This window comes from Acanthochromis polyacanthus, chromosome 8 (genome assembly GCF_021347895.1).
Source record: "Acanthochromis polyacanthus isolate Apoly-LR-REF ecotype Palm Island chromosome 8, KAUST_Apoly_ChrSc, whole genome shotgun sequence".
Lineage (NCBI taxonomy): Eukaryota > Metazoa > Chordata > Actinopteri > Pomacentridae > Acanthochromis > Acanthochromis polyacanthus.
In genome coordinates this window covers 35,924,903-35,943,603 of record NC_067120.1, presented here as the reverse complement: position 1 = coordinate 35,943,603, position 18,701 = coordinate 35,924,903, and the positions used below count along the sequence as shown (strand labels likewise).

The following is an 18,701-nucleotide window of genomic DNA, read 5'->3' as shown; positions in this document are numbered from 1 at the left end:
TTTTTCTCCATTGAAGAAGACCAAAAAGAGAAGATTCCCCCCTTTCTGGGAATACTTTGACCTGACTTCTCCTAATAAAGTGGCACATAACAAGTGAAGTTTAATATGAGTATCTGTGATAACACTGCACATTGCTTGTTCTAATTTCCTTTTTTCTTCTTCTAGTATTTCAAAAGTTGAAGTGTCTGTTGGTGTTCCAAGGAGCTGGAGAAATATTGTCCAAAAAACACCTAAATCCCAGCATTGTGGAAAGATTTTTTTTAAAATAAAAACTAATAAAGTGCTGTCCTTACTTTTGTTTTTCACTGGTACCACAAGCGCAGTCACAAAACAAAAAGTAGCACAAGCACATTTTATTTATGTCACCCTTATTACAATTAAAAGTATTTAAACACTTTACAGAAAACCAGAACCTGACCCCAATCAAACAGTCAAACTACAGATCTCAAATCTCTCCCCATTTTTTTCCACTTCTCCCTTCTATCTCTGCTATCAGGAAAGACAGACGCTATATTAAGTATATTACTTGTTTATTGGCATTATCATTTAAACACAATTCAAAGCTTCACATAGCAAAGCCAGTGTGTCATTATAGGCACTCTGCCTGTTTTACTTTTATTTGTCCACTTGATGGCGCAGTAGAGCAAATGAAGCACCATGAAGCTTCAACCCATGAGTGAACCAATTCGATGGAAAGCCTCAATGCTTCATGAAGCTTCATCTCGACATTGGACATCACCAATGACGTACATATATGTACATATATGTACGTCATTGGGACATCACTACTCAGAACCGGATGTGCTCCTCACAATAAGTTCGGCTTCTTCCGGTGTCAGCCCGAAAAGCATGCCGAAAAGTACCGAACGCTCCTGTGTTTATTTTAATGGTGTTTGATTTCAGTTTTAGTTTTCATAAGAGGCAATTACTTAAAAAAAATGACAGTGAAGCAATTAAAACTGCTGCTTTGCTCAGAGTAGATGAAAATCATAAAGTCCTTCTTTTTCTTTTTTGTTAAATTCAATTTATTTTATTTTATAGCATTTTAAAACTGCACGGAATGATCTGGTATGTTCAAATTTTAAGGAATATGGACAATTTTTGTCCTTTTGACAAATTTTGATTCAAGTGTTAAGTCATTTTGAATAAATTTTAAGCCCTTTTGGAGATGCTGTGAGTCATTTTAAAAAAACTTTACATTTTGGGCATATTTTGAGTCAATTTGGACATTTATTTTTGTAATTTTAGACAACTGTTTGTTACTTTGGACAATTTTTGAACGGGTTTAGACAAATTCAAAGTCATTGTAGCCTTTTTTTTGTCCTTCAGGACAAATGTCCAGACAATTTTTGATATTTTTTTGTTACTCTTGACAAATTCTGAATAATTTTGGACAAATTTTGAATCATTTTGGAAATGTTTCTTGTCATTCATTTCAAAATGTCAAGACATTCTAGAAAATTTTTTGTTACTCTAGGCAATTTTTAAAAAAATGTGGACAAATGTTGAGTCATTCTGGGCCATTTTGTTATTATTTTGGACAATTCTTTGAGTAATTCTGGACATTTTTTTGTTACTCTGTGCAAATTAAAGCAGTTTTAATCTGCATTTTAAACTGATGTTGAATCATGTTGACAATTTTCAGTGATTTTGGAAAAATTGTGTGTCCTTTTGGAAAACTTGTTATCATTTTTGGACATACTTTGAATAATTTTAAATAAATTGTAATGATTTTGAACACATTTATGCTACTTTGGACAATTTTTACAAATTTATAGAGAAGTGTTTGTATTTAGGATGAATTTCATCTTATTTTGTACAGATTTTGTGTTGATTTGGATCATATTTGGTAATTTTGAACATATTTTTTTTTCCTACAAACTTTGAGCCATTCTGAACAATTTTTGTTACTGTGAACAAAATTTCGAGTCACTTTCGACTTTAATAATCTCGGTCTTAATATTCAAATCAAATTACTTAGGTAAATGTTCACTATACATAACACTATAGGAACCTCAAAAGGTAAAATTTGCAATGCCAAGGCCTGTTGTTTAAAATGTGATACATGAATACCATGACTTGTCTTGACTAATTTAAACAAAACTTCATTTTATAAAATAACTTTTGACAAAACATCAGCTTATTAAAAACTAAATAAAAACGACAGACACCACATTTGGGGAAAATATGTATTTGTTAGTTTTTATCGGGTATCTTCTTGTGCCGTCTGTGGTTACGCTGCGTTCGATTATAGCTGCGATCGGCTCTCTGTTGAGCCTGCGTGTGTGGCTAGCTAGCTGCTAGCTAGTTACGCAGTAGCAGTTTGGCGTCGGGCAGCTAGTAAACCATTGGACCAATGCCTTAGAAAACATTTTCTCTTCGCTCCCCCTCAGATAATATGAATGTTGTCCTTTGATCTCAGTGGACGTCGATCGTTAGAATGACCGCATAAAACCGATGTTAGCGACACACGGTTTATTATTAGTCTGCGGCCACATTTTCCGTTTCTGGCCGAGCTAGCGAACCAGCTAGCATAGCTGCTGAAGATAGCCTGTTACCGATGATGGCACAGCCCGACAGCCGCTCGATAAAAGAAGGTAGGCCACACTCTCTGACCGGTTTAAATCTTTGTTTTTACTGCATCATCGTTGGAATCACACGTTAATTACGTATTTGGGCTTTTAACTTGACGCCGTTGTTGTTTAAATCCCGGATAACCGAGCGCTTCGTTTAGCAGATCGTTTGCTTGTTAGCTGTATCCGGAACGAGCTAATGCATCTCAGCTTCAGAGCAGGTTAAACCGCCAGCTAACATGATCCAAATCAACTTTTTAATGGTTTGTTGAGGGTTCTGGCAAAGCTAACGTATTGTTGGATGTCTTGTTAATATTTTTTCTAAATGCACCGCTATATATAAGCAAAAAAGGCTTTCTGCTTGTTGGTTATACATACAATAGATCAGGCTAACTGTCCTCTGTGTATTTTAGTTTGACGTGAATCTATAACGAATTTTTCTCTCAGCACTGATACTAATACCGTGTGCTAATATACTGGCACTAATACTGTTAAACACACACCATCTACTGTTGTTTTTTTCCAGTGTGGATGAGATGTTAGTCGTGGCTCTGTGATTATTTTAGGTGCAGATGTTGCACCTTCTGGTCTGGCTGTCAGTATTAATGGCATAGTTATTATTCTTTGTCTTTTGCTGTTTTTATATTCTGCAGTATAAATGAATAAAGGTGCTTTTTTGTGCCCTTGTCTTTGCTTAACATCGTTGCAGTGATGAATTGATTCGTTGTCAACTGCTAAATTTATGGTCAGCTATTTTGATATTTGAGTATTTTTTTAATGTAAAAAAGTCTAAATTCTCTGAGACCAGCTTCTTAAATGTGTAGTATTGTATGTGTATGTGTAGTATTTTCTGTTTTCTTTTGTCCTCTGTGACACTGAATGGAATCTCTTTAGGTTGTGGACAAAACAATTGATCATTTTGGGGGGTTGGGAAACACAGATCAATATTATTTATGATTTTCAGACTGTCTGTTGGTGAAATAACCAATCAGCTAATCCAGAAAATAACTGCTAGATGCAGTGTTAGTCCAAAATTGATTCAATAAATGAGAATCCTGAGGATGTCAAATGCTAATCAAGATTTCTCACATCAAAAATGACTCCATCTAATTTTTGTTCTGTTAGAAAAACAGAAAAAAACAGGTAGTACTGTAAAATGAGATCTAGAACAACAGAAAAAGCTGCCACAAAGACACACATGGAAGCAAATTGATCACAAAATGCACAAACTTACAGTGGAAATTCAGAGTAACTAGAGGTGCATAACTACTACAAAGACACACAAGACGGCCACAAGTGATTAAGTGTCTACAGGGATGCAAACGGGATGCAAAAACACGAAAATGCCATGTGAATGAGACGCAAATCTACTACTAATAATCTATCATCTACTCTGGCGTTAGTCGTAGCGCTGTGATTGTTTCAGATATTACACCCTGGTGTTGCTGTCAGTGGTCACAGAATAGTGGTTCTTTGTCCAGAGACAGTTTACAGCTGTGGTGCAGAGATACTCCGGCCTCCAATTTATATTCTCCAGATGTACGAGAACATGCTCCTACACTGCTGCAAAGTCACATCATCATTTTAAAGGTTTTTCAGTGAAATAGAGATGAAAAATAATGTAGTTAATAGTAAAAACAGGACTCATGTCATCTGTTAAAATGATTGCTATGATTTTTATTATTTCTGCAAATATCATTCTAGTCCTGGTGTGAAATGGGTTTAATTAGACTCTTGATCCGCCGCTATTTATTTTCCTGGAACACAGCAGACAACGCCCATTTCTGACATCTTTTTGTCTTTGCTTCAGAGCTGTCATCTTGTCCAACTTTAAATAGAGTCTATGAAGTCTGTCAACAGGAAAGACTCTTTGGATCTGAAATAACATTTTTGAAGGGATCGTTTGAGTCTCAGGAACAGGAAACGACTGTTTTCATGACAAATTAATCTGCTGATGGGGTTTTTTTGTTGTTATAGTCTAAGAAATGTCAACAAATTACCAACTCACAATCTCTGCGCTAAATGTGACTACTTCAGATGTCTTATTTCACCCAGACGCCGAAAAATGTGAGTTTACAATGATGCCTAGTGAATAAAAAAGGCTTAAATTTGTCTTTTGTGACTGAAACAATCAATGGATTATCAAAACAGTTGCTGTTGTTTTTCCTGCCATGGACTAATCACTCCAACGCCAGTCAGTAGTTCTGTAAAATGTCAGAAAATAGTCAGAAAAGGCGCCTGCTTCATTTCCTAAAGCCGAAGATAATTACTTCAACTGGTTTGCTTTGTGCAGCCAGAAGTCCAACGCCTTGTAACGCTCAGTTTACTCTCATAAAAGACAGAACAGCAGCGAGTCCTCACAGTTGAGCAGCTGGAACTGGAGAAATCATTTTTCTAATCTGGATAACTAGCGGCTAGGAATGCTGTTTCACATCTGATAGATTTTTGTGGACAATCAAGGTCGTCTTCAGTTAGAATGTAAAGTAGAGCTGCAGCAGTTATTGGGTCAGTCAGTGTGAAGTTAAAGAGCAGATGTTGAGATGTTTTCTGTCACCTTTTTTCAGGCTGAAGCTGCTATTCTGTCTCTGGAGAATGATGATGGATAATTTTAGCTGTTATATTTGGGATGTTACAGCGGTTAGTAATCAGTAATCAAAGCCAGCAACCGGCTCATTATTAAGCTGGAATGAGGAAATATTTGATGTTTGTGATTCAAAACGCTGAAAAATGATGCATTTTTGATTTTCTAATTGAGAATTTTTTGCAGATCTACCATTCTACAATTTCATAATGTAAGATATTTAACCCTTTTTTTCACTTTTATTGACAGAAAAGTGAACGTGTTTGCCTTTTGGACTTTTCAATTGGTTTTCTTCCACTATTTCATTGTTGAGTTATGAGATTTTAGAAGCTGGAACTTCGGCTGCAGCTAATTACAGTTTTTATAGTTCCTTAATCTCTCGATTGTTTTCTGGATTGTTGATCAGTGCTTCTCAAAGGCCAAAATGACGTCCTTAAATGTTTTGTTTTGTCCACAGCCCGAAGAGTTTCTGTTTATTTATGTTAAAGATGCTAAAATCTGAGAATTTCGAGTTGTTTTTTTGTGTGTGTTGCAGCTTTAGTTGGAGACATTTGACATTTATGTGCGGAAACAGAAATTAAAATGATTATTTGATAAGGAAAATAGTTAGCCAGTAATGTTCAGCCTAATTATTGCTGCTCTGCAGGTCAGATTTTCAGCTCTGCACTTAGGAAAATAAGCATATTTGGCTTTTCTGACGGAAATACTTATCTAAAAGTCCCAATTACTTTTTTAAAACTTATTAAGAGAGAAATATTTTCTATTTTAGTGAACTTTTGTAATTCAGACAGTGTAGAACAAATAGAGCTGCAACTATTATTCAGTTTCCATGAAGTTATGCCACAGATTTTCAGCTGTTCTCTGCTTTACGTGACAGTAAAATGAATCTATTTTGGTTCTAAAGTGTTGCTCAGGCGTCTAAAGGTTATTCTGACAAATTATGGTGGGTAATTTTATCAACATTTTCAGATTTTCAGTTAATCAGGGCCCATAATTAGTTTACTTACAAGCGTTGGGAGGAATATAAGAAGCTGGAACCAGGAAATATTTCACTTTTATGCTTAAAATGGTGATTAAAAAGATGATTTCATGATCAAAATGGTTGGCAATTACATGTCTCCCTAACTGCTAATTGATTAATTGACTAATTGCAGCTCTGCAGGTCAATAACTTGGTATTTCAAGAGCATTTCATCTGTTTTCTGTTTTGCAGACATAAAAATGATTGTTTGGTGTATATTATTAAAAATTACAGCTTATTTTTTAGTCTATAGATGCCACTTTAGGCTCTGCAGTATTATGATGAATAATTTTTTTTCTGAGCGAATATTCAGTTAATTCAAAACAAAATAATCATCAGATTAATAGACGTGGGAGTCGCCGGCAGCTGCAGACTGCTGTTGAATTCTCGTTAAGGCGCCAGTGTTTTTGCCTCGCGGTGCATTTTTCCCAGTGAAAGTTGACTGAACTCCACATTCACTGAGCTCCGAAATATTCCAAACATTCACAGTGGGAAGTGAGCAGAGCTGAGAGCAGGTGGGATCAAGGGCAGCCCGATGAAAGCTGCCCAGACGCTGCACCTCGTTAGCCGCCGCTCAGCCTCCGTTTGTTCCCCGCCAGTCTGCACATCCAAACCCGTGTTTTTCAGGCTTCTTCTCTAACCTTTAGACCGCTGCCGTCGCGGCGATGTTGAAATTAAATGACTTGGCAAGCTGTGAAAGCAGAGCGAGTTGTGCTGTGTCATGGAGGTGCAGTGTAATTTAACGTGCTCTCTGTGGGCCTTTCTGCCTCCAGCTGATCTCAGCCGAAGCTCGCTACATGTGGTTTTAAATAGAAACTCAGAGTCAAACTCAAGATTCAGCTCAGGGTTGAGAGTTTTTAACCACTGCCTCACGTTCAGGGATTTCAGGGTGGTTTCTGCAGTGGATGTTGAAGCTGCAGGGACTGAAAATGAACCAACGTCCACTTGGATAATTCATGTTCTCGTGAGAGTTTTCTAACTTTCTTTGTCGTACATGAGAGTTAACTGAATATTACTAGATTTTGGTCTGCTAGTCAGACACTACAGGTGATTTTATGGAGTTCTAGAGTGATATAATGATTATTTTTCACCTTTTTTCAGATTTATACATCAAGAAGTCAATCACCAGATTAATAGAGGACAGATGAAGTAAAATGACCACAGCTCTGTTTGAGATTCTCCAAAAACAAACATTAGATTTTTCACCGATCTTGCAAAAGTGAGTGTAGTATCAAAATTAGACTGCTGCAGCTAATGATTGTATTTACACTGATTTGATTGAAGTTTAACAACTATTAAATTCATTATCATCTGTTTGAGAATTTTTTTAAGAAGAAAAAGTGTAAATTCACTGATTCTGGCATCATACATTTGAGTATATCTTGCTTTCTTTTCTCTCTGTGACATTAAATGGAACATTTTGGGGAAAATAGCTCAACTGATTAATAGATTTATGATGACTAATAGACTCATTTTCAAATAATAAATTGATCGTCACCTATTTTGACGATTGATGACTTAATTTTTTAGTCTTTTTTTTTTTTCCAAACTGTCTGAATGCAGCTTCTCAAGTGTAAATATTTTCTGGTTTCCCTCTTCTATGACAATAAACTGAATGTTTTTGGATTTTGGACAAACCAAGACGGTAGATGAAGGCTTGTTGGGCATTGGGAAACGCACAACTAATATTTTCAAGTTAAATTTGCCTTTTTATTTAATTTTTCTTCAGTTAAAAGAACAGCAAAGACAATAACACATAGACATAACACAACAGGAAAGAAAAACAACCACGGTGACACAAAACAGTGACAAAGGGAAGCTAAAACCCACAAAGACGCACAAAATGATGACGGAGATTCAGATAGATGCAAAACAACGGCATGGAAACTAAATGCGAAAGTGACTCAGAAGTGATGAAATGACCACAGAGATGTGAAACAAAATGGAAAAAAAACACATAAAATGACCAGAAAATGACACACAGTACGACAGGAAGGAAAACCAAGCTCCCACTGAGGCTAAATGATAACAAAAACACTAGCTGCAATTATTTGTCACTGACACACAAAATGATGACAGATAGAGATTCAGAAGAACTACGACGACATGGAAACGAAATGCAAAATGTCCAGAAAGTGACACAAAACGGCCACTAGTGATGAAATGACCAGAGAGATGTGAAAACAGGTGCACAAAAACATGTGAAATGACGAGAAATTGATTCAAAATAAGATTATAGGAAAGAAAAACGAGCTCCAACAGACCCAAAACAACTACAAACTGAAGCTAAATGACAACAAAACACTGGAGCTACAGTTACTAAACGATTATTTGTCATATACACACAACATGATGACGGAGATTCAGATAGAGAGATGCAAAATAACAACTACAACGACACGAAAATGAAATGCAAAATGACCAGAAGGTGACACAAAACAGCCACAGGTGATGAAATGACCCCAGAGACGTTAAAAAAAATGTGCAAAAAACACATAAAATGGGCAGAAAGTGACGCAAAACATCTACAAAGTGACTCAAAACAGCCACAAGTGATGAAGTGACCATAGAGATGTAAAAAAGAAGCACAAAAACACGTAAAATGACCAGAAATTGGCGCAAAATAAGAAGACAGGTGAGAAAAACAAGCTCCAACAGACGCAAAACAACTACAAACTGAAGCTAAATGACGACAAAAACACTACAGCTCCAATTACTAATTGATTTTTTTGTCAACCATTAAATTAATTTCCACCTATACTATATTCTAAGCGTAATTCTTTTGAAGCAGTCTAAATTATCTGATTGCAGCTTCTTAAATATGACTGTTTGCTGGTTTCTTCCCTCCTCAGTGACAGTAAACAGAATATCTTTGGGTTTTGGGAAACACTGATTGACATTTTTCTCAAATTTTTTTCTGACGTTTTTTGTTTAAACAACCAGTTGATTAGTCCAGAAAATAGTCAGCAATAAAAATAATCCACAGTTGCAGCTGTAGTCTCAATTAATCAAACGTAACATACATGAATTAACCATTAGGTCTTTCCAGAATTGCGAACAAAAACAGCATCTTTCAGCCCAACGTGAAGTGAGCAGAGAACCGAATGATTCATCGATTATAAAATCAGCTGAGTTTTGCCGTCTGTGGGGGTCCAGATCTGACGTTGAGGGATTTCTGGCAGCTGCTCTGAGAACGTTTTCCAGATCTGTGAGGAGGAGGAGGAGGAGCTGCAAACATCCCAAACCTGCCGGGGCGGCCGCTAAAATCAGCCGCTAGTGCAGGTTAGAAACCAGCGCCAAATCTAATTACCGCTGTGTGCAGATCCACTCGCAGGATGATTTAAGCACCTGCAGCTGGTTAAACGTGGCTCGCTGATTGGCTCGTTTCTGTTTTGGTTGTTTCCGTCATTAACTCCGCTGACCACTGTGAGTAGTCCAAACATTGAGCCCCTTTAATCTGTGTGGTTTTCAGGGTTGTTCATGTGTCGGGGTACTTTTGGCGCCCACTAAAGGTGTTCCAGTGGGCCCTGAAATGATAAGAATTGAGAATATGAACAGCAAATCAATTGCTTAAACCAGCATATTTAACAGGGTCGTCATTTACTCAAATATTATAGATATTTTTGTTGAGGAAATGCTGAGAAATAGGAGCAAAATGAAGCGATTTCTGTCAAATATAGTAGTACAGACTCACTGTTTTTGCTCAAGAAGGACCGCTCATGCTACTGTTGCAGCTAAAAAAGTGCGATTCTGAGCTGAGCCAGGATTAACAACAAGTTTTTGGTTGGTAAATGCAAGTTTGCATTGGTTATCAGTAGGGCTGCAACTAACAACGCGTCAACTAATCGTCTGAGCACGATACGTCATCAAAAGCGGAAGTGAGCACAACAGAATGCAAATGCATCACCGTCCAACCGGAGCACGGAACACGGACGGACATCGGCGCTGCATCGTGCACATATTATGTGTATTATGTACGATGTCCACGTTTAGATACAGCTGTGTAGTAAACGCTGACATCCGCGTTTACGATGGATCGCGGATGTCAGCGCTGTATCGTGCATACGTAATATATGCACGATGCAGCGCCGATGTCCGTCCGTGTTTCGTGCTCCGGTCGGATGGTGATTTCTGTTGCATTGCGCGCTCACTTCCGCTTTTGATGACGTATCGTGCTCAGACGGTTAGTCGACGCTTCGTTAGTTACAGCATAGATATATACAAACACGAGATGGCTCATGAGCGCTGTCAGCCTATGGGGAGCGACGTCGCCACATGGCGGCCATCTTGGGACAGGGCTGCTCGATCACTCATAACATTAAAGTCAATGGAGCATGGATTTTAAAATCACTGTAGATTGCTCAATTTTCAACCGATTTTAGAACAGCTTGGTTTGTTATAAACGTCAGAGATGTACTTCTTTTACTGCTTACATAAGAATAATTAAAACCATTGAATTCATATAATAATGAACACAGATATCATCTTTTTTTCAGCATAAATGGATGTAAATGTAATTTTATTATTTAGCATTGCACTTCTTTATTACTATCAGCTTTCTAATGCACAGATAAAAACAAAGCTCAACCAAAATCAATGCACAACAGAGATGTTGTCTTTTCTTTTCATGAACCTGGTGCCTACATTACCCACAATGCATTTCGGCTGCAGGCTAACTAATCCAGGCATAGATGTATACAAACAATAAGTCTAAGGTCTCAATCAAAGCCTCTTAACAAGCAAATAAATACAACCACAACCACAAAGAATGTAATTTCGCCTAAAGAGTCGGTTCTCAAAAAACGTTGGTCTCAGGAAAACCTAATAATTGAAAATCAGATTGTGAGTAACACCATCTTCAATGTGAGTAGCCAGGCAGAAAAGACACACAACTATGCCGCATTTTTCAAAACGAAAAGCTGCGATTTCGGAATTGAGCCCGAATCATAGCCACGTTAATAAGGTTTGTAATAAACTAAACCGTTTCTAAATCAATCAAGAATTGAGCGAGTTGTGAGTGTTAAAGTGAGGAAATCATCCACCTTACCATTGACTACAGTACAGTGCGCCAGAGCAGTCCCCTGTCCTAAGATGGCCGCCAAGTGACGACGACGCAGACTCCGTCTTGAGACATCTAGTGTTTGTATATATCTATGAGTTACAGCCCTAGTTATCATCAGACTAAACAGTGGCCAGCGTTGGAAATTTAGCACCAAATTCTCACATGACTGTGAAAACTGCAAGCTAATTGTGGTGTAACAACACGGAAAATGTAAGGTTTGGTATCAGCAAGTGCACTACTGTTCAAAAGTTTGGGGTCACCCAGGAAATTCCATGTTTTCCATAAAAATTCCCACTTTTATCCATGTGCTAGCATAACTGCACAAGGGTTTTCTAGTCATCAGTGAGCCTTTCAACACCATTAGCTAACACAATGTAGCATTAGAACACAGGAGTGATGGTTGCTGGAAATGTTCCTCTGTACCCCTATGGAGGTATTCCATTGAAAATCAGCCGTTTCCAGCTAGAACAGTCATTTACTACATTAACAATGTCTAGACTGGATTTCTGATTAATGATGTCTTCATTGATGAAAAATTCTTTTCCTTCAACGATAAGGACATTTCTAAGTGACCCCAAAATTTTGAACAGTAGTACAGTACTTTTTTGTCTTTTTGTAATTGGTGAGTATCGGCATCAATCTAAGCTCTGTCTTTTGTTTAATTACAGTCGGAAAGGTGTCAAGAAACGAGTGCAAGCTAGTTCTTTAATGCATTAAAGAGGTCGTCAGTTGTCTAGGAGATAGGTTGGATTGATTTTAATATCTTCAAAGTACTTTAAGCGTGTGTTATCTAGGAATATATTAGATTGGATTGGGACTGAGCATCGGCAGACGCTAAATATTTAATGACTCATATTGGGGGAAAAAATTAGTTTAGGATTTCCCTACGAGAGAGTTTCAGTTTTCTCAAATGGAGGTTTCAGAGCTTATTCTGCGCTGTGCAGAAAGTGAAACTGTTTTCTTTTTATTATTTTTATGTCTTACAGCTTGTTTCTTGCTGCATCATTTGTTCAATGCAAATATGTCAGTCTCTTTCTGTTCTGTCTCTACATGTCTGAATATGACTGTTAGATAAATCTGCCACGTCTGAATCACACAAAGTGCCACTTTAGGGCTTTGAAGCAGTATTGTTCCGTTTCTGAAGCTGAACTCTCTCTCAGAACAATGATTGATGACCATTTTAAATATTTTCCTAATTAATTTCTTGGCTTTAATTTAAAGTCAGAGCAGACATGAAGCTGCTCTCCTTCACCTCTCCCTCCTCACATTAACCACATATTACAGCGTGTGGGATTAACTCCGTTTCTTTCTACTGCGTCTATTTTTGGGCTAAGTTTGTGTTGTGGCCTCATGGAGCGGATTGCCCTGACACCGAGGCCAACTTCCTCCTGTGGCAGTCACACTGAACAACTGCTCTGCTGTCTCAGCCTAGACTCTGCATGGCGACGGACTGGCAGCAGTGGGAGTGAGCAGCCAATCAGCCAAGGCCACTGGTAGCAACATGGCGTCCCGTCAGAGGAACTCGGTCCGGATCCTGTCCAGCCGGGAGAGGGGCTCCCAGACGTTTGGATCTCAGAGGCTCCTGCAGCTGCTGGTGGAGGAGAAAGTCCGCTGGATGAAATGGCAGAGTCAGGTATGGGAATTCTCCACAGCTGGAGAAGTCTTAGATGGTTTTCTTTAACCTGCGTTTAGTCGATTCAGTTCAGTCGAGGTGAGCAAACGTTTTTCGAGGAAGGTCTGGAAAAAAAAGCAAGTTGTAATGTGTGAAGGTTGAAAGAAAAATCATTAAACCCTCCTGTTGTCCTCGTTTATGGGCACCAAAAATATTGTTTCCTTGCCTGAAAAAATCCAATAATTCAGCAAAAAAATTCAGTATATTTCTGAAAATTTGCAAAACTTTCGGGAAGAAAATTCCAATAATTCCTAAAAAGTTTCCCTTAAAAGTTTTATTTTTTTTAAAAAAAAATCCACCAAATTTGGCAGGAAAATTCTTGTAAATATTTTCAGAAAATGAGTAAAAAAATCTTCCAAAAAATCCAAAAGTATCTAAAATGACTACATACATATCAGGAAAACTTCTAATATTTTCTTTAAGAACTTTTTTTAACATTTCCTATTTTTCACCATAAAATGTTCAAAGATTTCCCCAAAATGTTGAAAATGTGGACATCAGAAGTTTCAGTGTGAAAATTTGTTTTTTCTCCACATTTTCAAACTTTAAACGGGTCCATTTTGACCTGCAGGACGACATGAGGGTTAAAGAGCACCTTGCAGGTTGGATACCCCGGTAAATACATGTGTAGAAACTTTTTTTTTTTTTTAAATATGACTATATCAGCACTGCAGTACCATTTTGAGTCATTTTATGTGTTTTATCCCAGTTTCATTTATTCCACCTGTCAGAAAAATTTGAGCAACCAAAGATGGATCCAGTTTGAGATTAAGAAATGTGAATTGAAACTAAAGAGGTTCGACATGTCACGACTGCAAGTTTAGAATTATGATCCTTTATCAGCCTTAACTGTTCAAATTCAGAAATATTAAGAATACAGTGGTCCCTTGTCCATTGCCACGCGATAGGTAGCGGCCTTATACGTATTTTATTTTTATCTATCATGTATTTTAAGGCTTTATAAACCCTCCCTCTGCACTCTCAGAACCGTTTCCCACACTCTTATTAACACTTCCTATGCTCCTAAACACTTTCTACACTCCTGTGATTTTAACAACATATAAACTCAGCAGTGAATATACTACGACTTGAATGATGAAGATGAGGATGAATTAGCTGTGCAGTACCTGTGAAGATGAGATGAATGTGCTGCACAGCCAAGAAGAGCATCATAGCTTTTCTGAAGGTGCCACTTCATCAGGCGCCTCATCGCAAAATCCTGCGATACAGCGAAAAATCCACGATACACGATATGGTGAAGGACGACTGTATGTGTAAAAATTTGAGCTGAAAACTGCTCTTTAAGGAAGCTAAAATGAGCTATAACCAGACGCGCATAATGAATCGTTTACTGTAGAGTTTACAGTCGTGTTCGGGATGCTAAGCTAAGTTCATTCAGCAAACAATATGAAGTGTCTGCAGCAGCAATCGGACTGCAAAGTGACGTCCTGTTACCTGCAGTTGTGATTTTAGGATGAGTTCTGTGAAAACATTTGTAAAGAAAAGCCTTTATAATTAAATGTATCCAGCTGGCTTAAGTGATGCGTAACGAGACGTGGCCAGGTGAAGCAAAAAGGATTTATATTGACTCTTCAATGACTTTTCTAATCTGTTATTGCTGTTGTGTGCTTTCAAACCTCCTGGAAGATCCCCAGGGTTGTTCTCCAGACCTCTGACCTGATATAAAATCCACTAATGGGCTTTAAATTAATTACATTTTAATTGGTTTAGCTAATCATTAATTTACTGCTGCTCGTCCAGGTGTTGTTTATTGATTAGCTGACAGGGTCTGTGCTCAGAATCGGGCCTTTGGGACAGAAAGAAAAGAGAAAAAAAAAAGCCTTAATTGTGAAACTATATAGTGCAAGAAAAGCACAAAATGAAGAGCTGAGTCCTGAATGGTTCACCTTAAAAGACACCAAACTAATGAGTCTGTGTTTTCTGATTTTATACAAGTCTCAACATTTTGCTGGTATTTCAAACACTTCAATAAACAAAAATGTCTCTTATGCTTTGGTAAATAAAACTCCAATCAGCAAAACTGGTACTTCTTTGGTGATGAAAAAAATTCTGCTGTGCAAGAACAACTCAGATTAATGGAATTATTATTAATTATTGATATTAGGGCGAACATTTATTTACGATTGTTATCAATTAATTGGTTGATTACTTTCTTTAATAACCGTTTCAAATGCCAGGAACCGGTGGAAAAACACTGATTACAACTTGGCAAATGTCTGTTCAGACTCGTTCATTAACTCCAGATAAACCTTTTGCCACTGGAGGAAGTGATCCAATACAGCAGCTAGATGAGGATGAAGCACACCATAAAACCATACAGATAGAAATAATAAGGATAGTTAAGGTTGTTTACAGTGTGTACAGCTTCCACATGTGTGAATATGGTGAAGAACCCTGACAGACTCTTGACCAACAGTCCATTACTTTGCTCCAAGTCCGTCCTTGCTGCTCCAACACTGCTCTGATTGTGTTTGTATCCCTGAAGTCTGGGTCAGACTCTATTCAAATGCTGCCCACTGAGGGCTTTTCAGAACAAACGTCGTCTCAGGAAGAAGCTGCCGGACAGAAATGAGACAAACGATCAGCTGCAACCCAGTTCTGTCTCTGATGTCAGCCTCTTAATTTTCATGTGATCAATGATGGGATTTTTCTTCAGTAGATGTTTAGCTGCAGACATTTTAGTTAAGTACTACAAATCCACTATTGTGGACTTATCAGGCCTTGTCCAGCAGAAATGATACAAGGAACAATTGATTAAATTGTGGAGGTGTTTCTGAGTTCCATCAATTCCCGCCGCCCGCTGCATATTTAGGTGACGTGGTTCAGTGTCCGTGCATAACACGCCTGTGCTCAGCACGAGCTCAGGGAATGGACAGCCTTGACAGAGTACTGCTCTCTCTGAGTGCTTTTCTTGTCACTGTTGTTGTCCGGTTCACACATGGCAACTAGAATAAAAATGTAATGCACAAAGCAGAGTTCTCACTGAAAACTCCAGCTCCTCGTTCACACGGCGCTGTGGCTGCTGCGTTTGAGAACAATTCCACTCTGCAGGCCGTATTCAGAAGTTCACATTTTAGGTTGTCTAAAACCCAGTTTGTTTGAAAACAGGAGGGTGCAAGGAAATGAAACCTTTGTGTTTCATCAAACCTTGGTGGTGTAAATGGAGCCTTCATTTGAATGCACAGTTTAGAGTCCAGTGAACTGAGTGTGGATGTGTTGTTTTGTGTGTCTGACAGAAAGTGGAGCTGCCGGACAGCCCTCGCTCAACGTTCCTGCTGGCATTCAGCCCCGACAGGTGAGAAATCCACCCACACTCAGGCCCTGTCCACATCTACGTGTTGTGTCTAAACAACTGAGTGAATATAAATTACTGGTCGAATAAATTCTCCGTGTGTTCCTTGTGTTGTGTTGCTGATGGTTTCTTGTGGTCATGCTCCATTGAATATTTTAAATCTGCTATGGAGCCAATGCTGAACTATATCAAAAATGAAATTATCTGTCAGAAGAATTGTAATTACATGTTTTCACCAAATTGTTCAGCCCTAGACATACAGTAGATGTTGTTTAACTGGTCCTGTTTAATCCAAGTGTAGTTTTAGGTCACTAAAAGCTGTTCTTATGAGCTCGAGGTAAAAGCAGCTGGACTTCTCTTTTTTGGCTCTGGAAGACATTTCACCTTCATCCAAGAGGCTCGTCTTATCCAAAAAGAGGAACCAAAAAGAAAAGTGTGGTTGCTTTTTACTGAAGCTCATTCGATTACTCCGACCTGGATGACTGAAGGAGTTTACAGGGTTCTGACAGAAGAGTGCGCTCTGTTTGGTTTATGTTGGGAGATTTGTGAGCAGTGCCGGCTCTAACCTCTTACTAGGATGTTTTCCCATACACACGTGGACAAAATTGTTGGTACCCCTCAGTTAAAGAAGGAAAAACCCACAATTCTCACTGAAATCACTTGAAACTCACAAAAGTAACAATAAATAAAAATTTATTGAAAATTAAATAATCAAAAACAGCCATTACTTTTGAATTGTTGATTAACATAATTATTTAAAAAAACAAACTAATGAAACAGGCCTGGACAAAAATGATGGTACCTCTATAAAAGATTGAAAACTATTTGACCAGAGTGACATGATTAACTCAGGTGTGTCATTTAATTGACATCACAGGTGTTTCCAAACTCATAATCAGTCAGTCTGCCTATTTAAAGGGAGACAAGTAGTCACCCTGCTGTTTGGTGAAAAGGTGTGTACCACACTGAACATGGACAACAGAAAGCGAAGGAGAGAATTGTCCCAGGACATCCGAAAAAAAATTATAGACAAACATCTTAAAGGTAAAGGCTATAAGACCATCTCTAAACAGCTTGAAGTTCCTGTGACAACAGTGGCTCATATTATTCAGAAGTTCAAGACCCACGGGACAGTAGCCAACCTCCCTGGACGTGGCCGCAAGAGGAAAATTGATGACAAATTGAAGAGACGGATCGTTGGAATTGTATCCAAAGAGCCCAGAGCAACCTCCAAAGAAATTAAAGGTGAACTCCAAGGCCAAGGTACATCAGTGTCAGATCGCACCATTCGTCGTTGTTTGAGCCAAAGTGGACTTCATGGGAGACGACCAAGGAGGACACCACTGCTGAAAAAAAGTCATAAAAAAGCCAGACTGGAATTTGCAAAAATGCATGTTGACAAGCCACAAAGCTTCTGGGAGAATGTCCTTTGGACAGATGAGACCAAACTGGAGCTTTTTGGTAAGGCACATCAACTCTATGTTCATAGACTCAAAAACCAAGCATACGAAGAAAAGAACACTGTCCCTACGGTGAAACATGGAGGAGGCTCAGTAATGTTTTGGGGCTGCTTTGCTGCATCTGGCACAGGGTGTCTTGAAAGTGTGCAAGGTACGATGAAATCTGAAGACTATCAAGGCATTCTGGAGAGAAATGTGCTGCCTAGTGTCAGAAAGCTTGGTCTCAGTCGCAGGTCATGGGTCTTCCAACAGGACAACGATCCAAAACACACAGCCAAAAACACCCAAGAATGGCTGAGAGAAAAGCGTTGGACTATTCTAAAGTGGCCTTCTATGAGCCCAGATCTGAATCCCATTGAACATATGTGGAAGGAGCTGAAACATGCCATTTGGAGAAGACACCCATCAAACCTGAGACAACTGGAGCTGTTTGCTCATGAGGAGTGGGCCAAAATACCTGTTGACAGCTGCAGAACGCTCATTGACAAATACAGAAATCGTTTAATTGCAGTGATTGCCTCAAAAGGTTGTGCAACAAAATATTAAGTTATGGGTACCATCATTTTTGTCCAGCCTTATTTCATTAGTTTGTTTTTTTAAATAATTATGTTAATCAACAATTCAAAAGTGATGGCTGATTTTGATTATTTAATTTTTAATAAATTTTTATTTATTGTTACTTTTGTGAGTTTCAAGTGATTTCAGTGAGAATTGTGGGTTTTTCCTTCTTTAACTGAGGGGTACCAACAATTTTGTCCACGTGTGTAAATGTCCAGTTATTCCTCCACTGCATTGAAGAACAGAAGCATCCACATCAGTCCACATATGATTCCTTCCTTCCTCGTTGCTCCTCCGGTATTGGCTCATTTCCAGGCTGCTGATTGGACGACATGGCTTTAGGTGATGGTTAAACTGCCGCCTGTTGCTTCAGGTTTTTGTGTTTTATTGTAAAACCTTTTTGGAGAACAAAGGAGGAAGAACGCTGCTTTAAAAGTAATAGCGGTGAATGCGTGGAGTGGA

The 18,701-nt window shown here is 38.4% G+C and overlaps 1 protein-coding gene across 1 annotated transcript in view; it reads left to right on the top strand.

Annotated features, from left to right (window-relative positions):
- The first annotated feature begins 2,256 nt into the window (after positions 1-2,256).
- ambra1b (autophagy/beclin-1 regulator 1b) overlaps positions 2,257-18,701 on the top strand; it is a 49,084-nt gene continuing 32,639 nt past the window's right edge. The window contains 3 exon segments of the mRNA XM_022201006.2: positions 2,257-2,597; positions 12,664-12,869; positions 16,166-16,224. Of these exon segments, the coding sequence (XP_022056698.2) occupies positions 12,738-12,869; positions 16,166-16,224 (191 nt within the window). The 5' untranslated portion in view covers positions 2,257-2,597; positions 12,664-12,737.